The sequence below is a fragment of the Adiantum capillus-veneris genome, chromosome 11 (genome assembly GCF_014529385.1).
Source record: "Adiantum capillus-veneris isolate H3 chromosome 11, ASM1452938v2, whole genome shotgun sequence".
NCBI lineage: Eukaryota > Viridiplantae > Streptophyta > Polypodiopsida > Polypodiales > Pteridaceae > Adiantum > Adiantum capillus-veneris.
This window is the reverse complement of record NC_140941.1, coordinates 25,064,292-25,077,720: the sequence shown is the minus strand read 5'-3', so window position 1 is coordinate 25,077,720 and position 13,429 is coordinate 25,064,292. Positions and strand designations below refer to the sequence as shown.

Below are 13,429 nucleotides of genomic sequence, written 5' to 3'. Positions count from 1 at the left end.
TATTCTTTTTGGTAAATTCCTCTACGTGCTATCTCTACTCTTCTCTCCTCTCCTTCCATCTCTCTCGGCTATGGTGGAATTCCAACAATTTTATATTGGCGAGTTCCGGATAAAGAATAATTTCTTGTCCTTCAAAAGTCTCCTCAAAAGCACCTGCATCCAATCAAAGTGATCCATCACATTTCCATTTTGGAAATTGTAGCATGGTCCTAGGGTTGTGCACCGTCTTGCACTTCGTTTCTCCCCAATGATTAATCTTGCATCTCTATCAAGGACGGAGTTTCCTGCCTTTCTAGCCTTACATGGAATGCATTCTCTTTGATGCACTACTTGAGTATGAGAGTGAGTTCTACTCCAAATTCCTTGCCCTTCAAGGCACACTGATGCAAGAGAATCTTTTCTTTTTCTCCGAATCAGCAAACTTCATAATAAGTGGTCTCTCCTTCGATGCACCCTTCCCTACTCTCCATGCATCTATGGGCAGCTTTTCTTTGCCCCCATTTTTATGCATAAAGACAATGTATCTTGTTTTGGACTCTTGTCCTCTTTCCATCTCACAACTCGTACATTCAAAGCTGGTATTTTCCTTGTCTTGTACCCTTTGTAATACTAGGAGAAGAAGGTGAGGGGCTAGGTAGCCATTTTTATCCATTTGGTGTTTTCATCATGTTGTTAAACTTCGTTGGTTCATGCCCTCAATCCATTCTCTACATGTGATGTCGGCGTTGTCCCACTTGTATCAAGCTTGCTCTTACATGTCGTATGTACTCCCTTGAGATCTTCTATCAAAGCAGTTTCAATTTCAAAGATTCAAAAGTAGCAAGTGCATCATCTAATCTTTTTGCACCACAACTAAAAATTACATTCACCTCTGTCCTCAAAATAGCTTGCATTTTCCCTTTTGATGTTGTCTCTGCTCAAAAGTCACCTAATGTTCCTATTTGCAAATACTTTCTCATGTGTGCATATGCATCATTTTTTCGAGATTCTCACGCCCATACATCTCCTTTTCTCCTCTTTCATGAGGCTGAATTCAGCCTTAATTATCAAGTGCACTTTCTCGTACACGAGTTCATCTTTCATTTAGAATTTTAGAATCTTTTTCATTCTTAATGAGCCCGGCGATAGCATGCTTTCTTGCATCAATTTTTGAAAAGTGTGCTTTCTGTTGGAGCATCAAGGGAGACTCCTTGGACGTGTGGAGCATATTGCTAACAACAATGCAGTAAGGGGGGTGGTTGAATGCCTAAGAAGAGCTCTCATTGGCTGTTAAAGGGTCGTCTGTTGATATGTGCATGGGAGTCCTCCAACGACAGTGATAACTCCAATTACCTCATGGTATCTAGATTTTGTGACTGGCATGCTCATCTTGGTTGCTGGCTCCAAGGTCAGCCCCTTACAAAGAAGTGGGTTGGGGTCACCTTTGTCGGAACTGAGATATTTTTCTCAAAGAACTTGTGAATAGTTGCTATCAAGTTTATGATGTAATAATGTCGGGTGGTATCGAACTTTCTAATGAGTTGCACCCAAAATAAATTTTCAAATCAGTTTTGTCTCTATAGCCATTAATGACTTCATATCTTTGTGTATTTGGCAGATTGGTGCATCTGTTCTACGATTCATTGTTGGAAAGGGGTATGAACTACTTATTTCTAACTATCCAAGCACACCTTTAATAATTGCAGGAAAAATAATATGGATGCTTGTCAAAAAATTAATACTGACATTACTTTTCACAAGATTTTAGATAATTTTACCTGTTGCTGACATTTTAGTGGAAAAGTTAAGGAGAAAATTGAGAAAGATACGATAACACATTTGCAAATACCTCCTCCACGTGAAGCAAAGCGTGGCTCGTGTTTAGGTATAAGATAGCTCCATATATTATATTCTTTTTTGCTTGTTGACAAGCCTTACTATTATTTGGCCAAAGGTCGTTTGAATGGTGATTGGGTCCATTTGTTTTGTTTAAATTGGCCCCTTCACATGGTATTTGCGTTTTTCTAGAGGTGGGTCTACAAACTCATTATGAGTCAACTCTATTTGCTTTCAATTTGTGTTTACACCTTTCTGCTTTTAGAGCAAATAAGCTTCCAATGCTTGGGTGCACACTTCCATTTTTGAAAAGTTAAGGCTCTTTTGCTTGAGTGCGGGTTTGGAGGAGACTAAATAAATCTTGGTTTTTCTTTAGCAACATCATGTATACTCTCTCTCTCTCTCTCTCTCTCTCTCTCACAGAGGTCTTGGTATTTATTGTTGTTACCAAAAAGAGGTGTTTTGGACACTCCTCTTCAAAGGCACTTTCCGGGTGTGTGTGTGGGGGGGGGGGAGTATTTGGGGTCGGTAGTTTTTAGAAAATTGGACATTTTGAAAATTTAAAGGTTGAAATTGATCAAGGTAGTGGTAAGGACCTACCTAGGTTGTTGGTAATGATCTCTCTCTCTCTCTCTCTCTCTCTCTCTCAACCAGCCCTGTCTCGACGCGCACAACAAATGGTACCTATTTTGAACGTCGTCAACAACAGCAACTCGCCAGTCCTGGGTGAGTTGCCAGTCCTGGGTTCAGCGAGCTGTAGACCTCCGTCTGCCTCGGCCAGCCACAGACCCGCTACCCACCTTGAGCTTCCTTATTCAAATGTAAGCTGGCTTTTGTTCCCAATGCCCATAGCCGGTGCGAGTACAAGTCAATTTGCCCTAGCCTTGTGCAAGCCTGCCCACATAACAGAGTCGAGAAGCGTCAATGTCCTCCTTCAACACACCAATGTCCAACACTCGGAAGAGTTTTCTTGCGGTGGCAGTTGTGCCTAAGAAGGACCCCGTTGCTCGCCAAGATGCAAGGATCACGACCCTAGAGGCTCAAATCCAAGAGCTTATTTCGGAAAATGCGGAACTCAAACGACGTCATGAGAAGATCGACAACGAAATACAAGCAGCCTTACAAGAATGCCGGCTCCAAGAATCCCTTGCTCTCAAGATTAGGATTGGAGGGCTCTCCCACCATGGTGCACCGAAGAGGACATACTCGAAGAAGCCATCACCAAGCTCAACGATATTCTTCAACCAATTAACATTGAGCTTGATACTGTCTCTTGGATCAACGGCACACATAGGCGTGTGCCACCTGGTCAATGCATCCTCACTTTCAAGAACAAAGAAGAACGGACGAGCCTGCTACGACAATCCCACCGCCTCAAGGGGACAAAGCTTTGGATCGTCGAGGAACTGACCACAAATCAACTCAAGCTTAAAGCAAGCGAGCTCAAGAAGATGCATGAAGCCCATAAACAAGGTAAATGGGCAATCTACCGTGGCGGTAAAGCCATCATCCAAGAGTTTCGAACTCCCAAGCCAACTCCCCTCCACCTGACCCCCCTTAGATTTTGTTTCTTGTTCTTTCCCTTTTTTCCTTTACCCCCTGACGGACCCTCAGTCCCTAACTGATATGTATCTAACGCCTTCACCTCAAAAGAACGAATGTAATGTTTTGTTTTGGTCCCACGGGTCATATCTGACCTCCGTGGACGATAATTAAGTCCCTCTCTCTCTCTCTCTCTCTCTCTCTCTCTCATGCACAAGTATGAGAAACTACTGGGTTGCTTAGAAGAGATAGTGAAGAATCATGGCAAAAAGGAAGGCACGGATGAGAGGGGATGGTGACATTGATTAGCGACAACGTAAACACATTTGTAGAGCAATAGCAAAGTGCTGGCGTAAACAAAGACTGGCCTTTTGAAAGTTTGCAATTGGAAATTGTAGGGAAACTGGTTTGTCATCCAATATTCTCAATGTTGCAACATTTGTCAGAGGTAGTGGAGAGAGCCCTTTTCTCAAACATTTGCAATATGTTGTGCGAGGTGAAGACACCACTTTCCAACAATGAATTGTTTTTGAAATAGGCGACTATTATGGTATGCCTCAATGTAGCATCTCTGGGATATATGAAGCAATTGAGGAGCAGAAATGTTGCCAAGACATTGGGGTTACACACCGGACGAACGTCATTGCTACCAGTTGTGGCTCCATCACAAAGATGACGATGGTCTACTTCCCTTGGATGTTCTTCATCGTCAATAGCATTGATTGAGCAGCATCACGAGTGAAATCAAGGACATTGTGTTTCATTTTTGGACGAACCCTGTGTCTCCCTGACCAAAAAGAATGTGCGTCAAAAGAGGATAGGCCGGAGTGCTTTTTGGACGATTGACTGGAGTGCTTTCATGTTGCATCTTCTCGATTTGTCCCAGGTTCGCAATAATGCGGGCTTTGCATTTTTTTTCCCGAGAAAAAGATCCTTCTATTAGTTACTGAAACTGCCCATAGGGCTACAACCACCTCTTCAAGAGAGGGCTACAACAACCATGGTGGGAGACTCTCCCAATGAAAAAACCAGCATATGTACAATGGGGATAAATCAAGAAATGGGGGGAGGGAAAAGCCACACAGGTGGTCGGTAGTGCCATCCTAGTACACCCTGGACCATGGTGTAGAAGGGCCCAGGACGCCAGAGTCGTAGGAAAGCCTCTCTGCGCTCCCACATGTGGTCGGAGCTGCCCTGTAGTCCCTCGAGCTGTCCTTTGAGAGTGTGGATAAGCTCTAGCCAAAAATTGCGTATTGTCTCTGCTGGTGGCACAAGGCGAGCCTCAAAGATGCGGAAACAACGGGCCCGCCAGATGAACCAGAGTGTCAGGCCACTGATAAGGTCCCAACACTCCTCTCTCTCGCTGCACCACTCCTGTGGAGTAAGCTCTGTAGTAGCAGGCTGAAGTGTAGGTCGCCCCTCCTGCATCACTATCATCCTGCTGGTGGAGGATAGCTCAAACTGAAGTGCCGGGCCTGTGAGGGTGGACCAAGCCGCTGCTCCCCAAGTGTACTGTCGAGCAGTGGAGAGAGCAGGCATTAGCCGAAGAACGTGTAGCCACACCTGCTGGGCCGAGGGACAGTCCCAAAGACAGTGACGCTGACTCTCCACAAAATGGTCACAAGCTGCACATGCGGCCGAGAGACCACTATGCACTAGCCAACTCCCAACTGCTGTAGCTTTGTGTGCGACCAACCACTCAAACAAGGTGACTCGTCTCGGCTGTCTGGAGTCCCACAACCTCTCCCAAAATGCTGTCAAGAACTCAGCTGTGAGACCCTCCTCCTGCCAATGAGGTGCTGCAGCGGGGCGGGCCTCTCTTTGTGCTGCTAGTATATGACGCCCAAGACGAACGGTGTACTGAAAGAACGGGACTCCTGGATGGTCTGCAGAAGAGAAGGGATCCCTCCATAGCCACTCACCAGGATTCCACTGTACTCGTGCCAGTGGACAACACTCCCAAGCCCATAGCCTCCAGTGTCCAGTCTCAAGAGCTGCTGGGTCAGGATCTATGACACAAGTCCTCCCACAGATGCCCACTACTCAGATCCTCTGAAAACAGCACTCTGCCACCTATGGGGCCTCTACTGAAACTCGCTGAAGGCGTCCCCCACCCTGGAGCTCGAAGAAAAGGGATGGAACAGTCTCTGAGCAGGCCCTAACTGAGATGAGAACCTCCAGTCATGTGAAGGCTCCCATCCACCGGGGTGCTACTGGCTCGAGAGGCGTGAGCCACTCAGCTGGAACTGACTCATAGATGTCTTGGCACATGCTCTGCACCCCTCTCATGCCCTGTAGCTGAAGACCCTGCACCTCCTCTGACAAACGTGTGAACTCTAGCCAGTCACCTAAAGAGCGCGTTGGACCCGCTGCCATGGGACCCCAGGAAACATGAGGCCGATTGCCAACCAAGTGGCCTCTCTGAGTGCTAACCATGGGGCTCCAGACGGAGGCTGCCGTAGGCGCTCCTCCGTGCACGTAGGCTGTCTCTGCTCCAAGCCACGCCGCAAGAGCTCCCAAGATCGAAGCAAGCTCACAGCGAAGCGGTCGTCCAGTCTCTTGCTCAAACCAACTCTGTGCATCTCGTGAAGATCCATCTGGTCGAAGGTTGCCAAGGGCTTCCTGCCTGAGGAACCCTAGCACGAAGCCGCTGTAGCAAGAACTCCTTCTAGGGCTCCTCACCTGGAAGAAGTCTCTGACGATGAACTTCCCAAGAAGGGCTCTGCTCTGCTGTGCTGGATCAATGATCCCAAGCCCTCCCTGTGAACAAGGAAGAGTGATGACTTACCAAGCCACTTTGGCTCGGGCTATCTGAGTGTCACGTCCTGACCAAAGGAAGTTCCTGATCAGCCTCTCTACCTGGCTAATACAAGAACTCGAGAAGATCCAGCAAGAAGTGATGTACCACATAGTCGCCAACAACACCTGGTTGGCATCTACTACTCTGCCTGCCAAAGAAAGTCGTGCTGAGCTCCAATGTAACAACTTTCTCCTGATAGACAGGAGAAGGGGAGCAATCTGCTGCTTGGGAGACAAGTCCAAACCCACCTGAGAGCCCATGTAGCGAACTGCAGTCCCTGGGGGAATCCACCTAACACCCTCTCCTGGCATCCAATCGGGCACAGGAGCACTAGCAACCGAGAAAGCCATTGTCTTTCTCCAGTTGATCAGTGCGCCCGATGCACAACAGAATGTCTCCAGAGCCTGTTCACACCTGTGAAGGTTGGCCTCCTGGCCATCTAAGTACAAGGCTGAGTCGTCGGCAAACTCAGCGTCCAATAGCTCATCTCCCCGAATAGGGAGTGCTAAGCCCTGTAGACCAACCTGCTGCGACACCAAAAACCTGCTCATCGCCTCCGCATAGAACTGAAAGACGAAGGGAGCAAGAGGACAGCCCTGTCTGACCGAGCATGTAAGGATGAAGCGATCACCTCTACCTCCTGCCAAGAGTACCTGAGTATGAGCTTGTCTGTACAAAGCTGACACCCCTCTGATCCACGCATCTGAGAAGCCCATCCCGCGTAGAGTGCCCTCTAGAAAGTCCCAGTCAACTCTGTCGTATGCCTTCTCAAAGTCGAGAAGAAGAATCACGAGGTCCTTACCACGGAGTGTGTCAGGGCAGAAGTCTCCCAAAAAGTAAAGATGTTGTCAAGGATACTGCGTTCCTTGACAAAACCTGTCTGAGTCCCATGTATAAGGCTCTCTAGAAGTGGCTGAATCCTCAAACTCAGAGCCTTGGCAAGAATTTTGTAGGCTGAGTTGAGGATGGTGATGGGGCACGACTGTCGAATCTCATCCAAGGATCCACGCTCCTTAGGAACGAGGTAGATCAGGCTCTCACTCATGCTGTCAGGCATCACTCCTGTGTGCAAAATGTACTGAAATGCACTACAGAGATCTGGGCCAAGCAGGTCCCAGTACTCCAAGAAAAAACTGGGAGTCAATCCATCCTCACCTGGGCAGCTACCACGGGGGAGGGCCCTAAGAGCTGTGTGCAGCTCCTCAAGTTGAAGTGGCAGCTCAAGCCTCTGATGCATCTCCTCAGTCACAAGACAAGGCATCTGTGTCCAAACCTGCTCCCTGCATGCATCCTGACGCACTGACTGGGACTCTGCAGACAGTAACTCACGGTAAAAGTCAGTAGCAACTGCACGCATATCCTCGGGCTCAGAAGCAACTGACCCGTCTGGCCTCCTCAACTGACTGACCTTGGCATGCGAGTGCCGAGGTCCCACTGCCTCAAAGAAAGCACCAGTCACTCTATCACCCACCTGGGTCCACTGAGCTGCCTGTCGGTTAAAAGCAAACTCATGTTGCCTCTCCTTTGTGCTAGCAAGCTCCTGGCGAGCCTGCTGTAACTGCTCCTCCAACCAATGACTGTCTGAATGCTGCTCCTGCATCCTCTATAGCGAAGCAATGCCTCGTCTGAGACATTGCTCCTCTTCTCTCGCGGCAGCCCGGCGAGCCAGAGACTCCTGAAGAAAAAAACGGCGAATCTGGGGTAGGCCTAAGGCCACTGTGTCAGCAGGAGACTCCTGCCTGTCCAAGCTCTCTGTCCAAAGAGCCTCTACCCGCTCTCTGAGTGCTGAGTCGAACAAGACTCTCTCTGGGATGCGAAGCATCGTGCTCCCACTCCTTTGCCTGTCTGCCACTGTGAGGATCACTGGTGCATGGTCCGAGAAGGAGCTCCCTGCCAGAATGCCCACCGTCCCTCCCAAGTCACTGAAGTGGTCACTAGTGTAGAAGCGATCTATCCGCGATAGATTCACTCCTCCCACTCTACGGTCCGACCGAGAGAAGGCAAGGTTGTCTGGGGGCCTCACAAAACCAGAGTGCTGCCAAACATCTGAAACCCTCAGTCATACAAAACCTCTCCCAAGCTGCCAGCTCAACTCCATGCACTGTAGCATGGCTGCCACCAATCCTGTCAGAAGGGTCCTCCAACATGTTGAAGTCCCCTCCTATGCACGTGTTCTGCCTGCGGGGCAGAGACTCAACTATCTGAGACCAAAACTCTGCACGAGCACTCGCCACATTGGGCGCATAGATGTTCAGGAAACCCACTGGGCCACCCTGAACCTGCATAGTGATCCACTGAGCCCTGCCTGGCACAATAATCCCTTTGCCTAGAATGGCCCGCTGCAAAGAGTCCGCAATAGTCATACATACCCCATTCTGGATGCCTGTAGGTCCAAAAGCAGCTGACCAAAAAGTATTATATCGTCCACGCAAGAGCTGACCACAACGTCTTATGCGGCTCTCACACAGATGGTGCTCCTGAAGCATAAGGAGATCAATCTCTCCTCCCACAAGGCAGCGCTGAAACTCCTGACGCAGTCGGCCCCGCTGGGGCCCACCTAGTCCCTGCACGTTCCATGAAACGATCCTCATGGGGAGCGAGAGAGAATAGATGCTGCTGCAGCTAGACGGGCTATCTTCGAGGCTGGCTTGGATGGGGAGTAATCCGCATCCGAGCGTCCTCTAGATAGGCGTGACTGCATCGAGTGCCTAGCCCAAGCCCAAGCCCAAGCCCAAGCAGAGCGAGCCGTACGTAAAGCAACCTCCTCTGTCCAGGAGTCCTCATGAATGTATACATAGCATGGCAAGCACTGTGTATCGGCAAAGAAGTAAACCACAATGTGTCTACATCCTGCTGAATTTGGAGGTGTCACCGCAAACTTGGCCAATGGCCACAAAGTCTGGAGCATGTCGGTAACTCCTAGTTCTTCGATGTGGTGAGAGAACTCTAGGACTTGAGTGTGCAACCATCCCAACACTGAGTCGAGAGTCCACTCTGTCTGGTCTCTGCCGCAAAGGGGAAGGAGAAGCCAATTGCTGAGTCCAAGGCCTCTGTCCCCCTAGCGGCAAGGAACAGAACATGGACCCTGAAGCAGGCTGCCTCATGGTTTGCTGAGGGGTCGCCGAGAAAATGAGTGAAGCCGTAGTCGAAGAAGTCCCATCGGCGCTGGATGTAAATGCTCGTCAGACCACGAGGGATAGGCTCAAGGGAAGATGTTTGTACCTACAGAGGGGGTCGCAAGAAGGGCTGTCCCCCTCTCGCTAAGCGACTCGTGGCAAAGGCGCTGCCAAGAGATCTCCTAGCCGTCGGAGAAGGCCCTGCCCCCTGGGTCGACTGTGGAACTGAAGCAGGAGGGGGGGGAGAAGGAGCTGGGGGGAGCGGTGGAGAAGAGGGGCGGGAGGGAGCGGCAGAGGTAGAGGGGCGGGGGGAAGAGGCGGCGGGAGCAGGAGGTGGGAGGGAGGATGAGGAAGAGGGGGAGAACTGTGGGGGGGGAGGGGCTGTCGAAGGTGAAGCTGGGGCGGGGGCTGGAGTAGGGACCTCATCCTGCTCAAGAGGACCAAAACCGGTTCCCCGTGGGAACCCACTACTGTTGAGTAGGCGCCTGAGGACCACTCTGAGTGCCAGGCTGACCCTGTGGCCCCTGACGTCGTCTACCACGGGCTTGCTGCCATCCCTCCTCTGTTGGAGCCCCAGGCTCAGAGGGTGGCTCTGCATCTGTGCGCTGTGTCTTTGTCTGTGTCTGCTGGCCAGCCCTTGCAGGCTGGGGCTGAGGCTGTGGTGTAGGTCGAGGCCTCCTGCGTGGACAGGCCTTCGCTAGATGGCCCATCTGTCGACAAATGAAGCACTCGTTCGGAAGGCCGGAATACTCCAAACTCTTTCTAAACCAACCCTCACTCACCCGAGGTAGAAGAATAACCTTCGGGAGCGTGTGAGTGTCTCTGACCAAAACGCGAACTGAGGGAATGTCAGCCGCCTTGGCAGCTACTGAGGCTGCTGTGAGAGGTGTCTCCAGGACAGGCCCAATGGCTGAGCCGATCCTGGACAAAAGTGGTAAGTACTCCCTCCGCAAACCCGGAAAGCAAACAGAGATGGGGATGTCTGCCTCCTCTACTAGAACATTCGAAGCAGGGTCGAAACCATGTCTGCACTGTCGAAAGTGGGCATGTGTTGCTCGGATGGTTAGTGGACTCATGGCGATGACCTTGGACGCCATCTCCGAGGTCTCAAACTCGATCGGGTAGTAGCCTCGTCGGAGTATCTGCACGTCCAGGATCTTGCCCACCTCTGCGAGAAGGCGGGCTTGGAGAAGGTCACGCACCTCTCCTTTGCTAGGTCGGGTGCCGAGAATCTTGAAGCAGGCCGCCCGCGGGGCAGCGCGCAGGGGTAGGCGGGGGTGGAGGCAGCGCAGGGGCAGCAGGGGGGGGGGGGGATGCTATCGATGGCGCGGGGGGGGCAGCAGTAGCGAGCGTGAGGAAGAAAGAAGCTTCAATGCGGGCTTTGCATTACACTTGTACCTTACCTATTTGGCACTTCTTGAGGGAATTTCCAAGTTGTACACCTCTAATCTTTCCACAAAGCTCTATGGTTCCCAAATAAGCACTCTTGGCCTACGTTCAAGCCCTTACCTGATTCACAATCTAGATCTTTCCTCAATCTCAAGCACTTTCCTCCCTATCTCAAGCACTCACTTCACAAGCAGACTAGGTTTGTTGTCCCCTCACCATGTACTTTTGGGCTCCCTCAGCTACTTCTCGCTGTTGACAATTCTGCTTTACTGCTTCACAGCTTATAACCTGATTTACTACTTACAGTTCTGCAGTAAAAACACTACAAGTGCCTTGAGATGTTTTCTACGAGCACTGCAAGTTCTGTAGATGAGCCTTAAAAGGCCTTAACATACTTTTTGGATGCTCTGAAAGTGCTTAAAGTGCTCTCAGAACGCTTGAAAGTGCTTACAACTGTAACTGAGTGCTACAAGAAGTTTAAGACTGCTTTGAGAGTGCTGGGAGATGCTTAAAGTGCTTTTGAAGTGGTCAGAGTGCTTTAAGGTGCTCTATAGTGCTTCAAACTGCTTCTTAGTATTTTACAAGCCTCTCACGTGCTTTGAAATCATCAAGAAGTACCTTCAGTGACATAACAAAGCTACAAAGTGCTTTACGGTTGTATAGATAGTGCTCAAGACTGCTTATAATTGTGCTTCAAAGTACCCTTCATTCTCTAAGGGTGTATCATAGTGTTTCAAAGTGCTGTTGATGTGGCTGTTTATGCTAGAAAGTGCTTGACAATGCTTTTAAAGTAATGCGGGAGGTTTGCAAGCACTTTTTTTACTTTGAAAGTAGTGTCTATGGGTTTTAGTCTTTACTCATTTGATAGCATGACCCTTTGTTATTGTGCTTTACGGTTGTATAGATAGTGCTCAAGACTTCTTGTGATTGTATTTCAAAGTACCCTTAATTCTTTAATGGTGTATCATAGTGTTGTGGATGTGTCTGTTTATGGTAGAAAGTTCTTGAAAATGCTTTTAAAGTAATGTGGGAGCTTTGCAAGCACTTTTTTCACTTTGAAAGTAGTGTCTATGGGTTTGTTTTTTAACCTTGCATCCTTTAGTCGAGCTTTTGCAAGCTCAATGTCTTCAGGACTTCTTTCCAATTTCCGTATGCACAATGCAAGGTCGTCTTCTCTAATCATTCCATCTTCCCATGGCAATACATTTCGTGTAAGAACCACATCTTCAATCGACATCGCAGGTTTTTGACCATACATTAATTCAACAAGCATGTAGCCAGTGATTGAGCTATGTCACGTACGGTTAGCCCATAATGCAAACGGCAGTAACCTTGGCCACTCTCCAAGCTTACCTTCACAAGCCTTAGCCAAAGCTTTAATTATTGGAGGGTGTCCTCTCTTACTCTTACCATTGCCCTTTGGGTTATAAGCACAAGTTAATGCTAGTTTGATGCCCATTCTAGAGAAGAATTCCCTTGCTTCTTTAGCAGCCAATTCTCCTCTATCTGCAGTTATCTTTCCCATACATCCATAGCAACAAATCAAATCTTCAAGAAGAACTTTACATACATCGTTTGTATTCTTTGTCCTCAATGCACAAACTTCAATCTGATTAGACAAATCGTCTCTTACAAGCTCCAAATACCTCATTTGCTAAAGTCCTAAAGGCATTGTGACCAAGTCCACAACCCAGTTGTAATGTATGAGGCAACATGTTCTGCCAAAATCTTTGGTTCTTTGATCTATCCAATTGGTCAAGGAAGTTTCAGGATTTTAACTTCATGATCGTATTCAAGGCTGAACACAACATCCTTATGCATCCTTTCCACATTTTGGGTGTAGCTAGCGTGAAACCGGTGCGTAGGGCAGTAGACTTTAGCTTTCACCCGAATCTTTACTTGATAAACTTTACTTCAACTTTACGACACAAAGGAACTTCACAAAGAAGCCTGTGACAGGAATTCAACACTTCAAACAAAACATGGCTTTGCGGCTAGAGCGTTTCCAAGTAGACAACGATACCTTGTTGGCCCCAAAGACCTTCGCCCCTTTTGGTATTTCTTTATTCTTATTACACTTGAGAAAAACTTCTAAACTTCTACAAGCTGTCCCACTTTTATCGGGCTGAAATTCCCCTACTCTAACTCGATTTCGGCACTATAACCACAGTAGAAGTCTCCACGGACAAAATCCCAAGTTAAGAGTGACTTTCTACGCACTTTACAAAACCTGGCGAGAATTACAGCACGTTGAAATCTCTGTTTTTGGCCTCCAATTTGCACACCAACACCTGCTCCGTGATTCCCTAGCTTCCCCGAAGCTCTTGGGACGTGTAGGCATCAAAACTGGCCAAAACCCTAAACCTGCAAAAAATTACAGCAAGCTGTAATTCTCTGTTTTGTGCTCCGATTCACACGCCGATCACTCTTGTGGGTAGCCCTCAGGCTTCCGCACCTGTAGGGTCACTTGCCTTTTGAATTAGACGAGATTCCTCGCGGGAAATATGTCTACATTGTCCTGTACAAGCACCCAACGCTTTCCTGAGGCTCCTCTGGCATTACCTTGCAGTTTAGGTGCGAAATGCTAAACCTGCAAAAAAACACAGCAGGCTGTAATTCCCTGTTTCGCATCATTTTGAGCGGAGCTAACACATCTACACACGTCTCCCCGCACGCAATGGGACGGTTCCCTTGTAAACGGACGAGTTTTCACCTGAGAAAACTCTCCGTATTCGCATTCCTTCGCGATAGAACTGTACGTACTTGA

General features: G+C 48.7%; 1 protein-coding gene across 3 annotated transcripts in view; it reads left to right on the top strand.

Annotated features, from left to right (window-relative positions):
* The window catches only part of LOC147447010 (uncharacterized), a 162,910-nt gene that overhangs the window by 47,349 nt on the left and 102,132 nt on the right, over positions 1-13,429 (top strand). For 2 of the 3 annotated variants that reach the window (XM_086522920.1, XM_086522919.1), the window contains exons 3-4: positions 1,598-1,635; positions 1,776-1,864. In XM_086522920.1, the coding sequence (XP_086379046.1) occupies positions 1,598-1,635; positions 1,776-1,864 (127 nt within the window). The remainder of the gene's footprint in view (positions 1-1,597; positions 1,636-1,775; positions 1,865-13,429) is intronic. The other variant, XM_086522921.1, reaches the window with a different exon arrangement.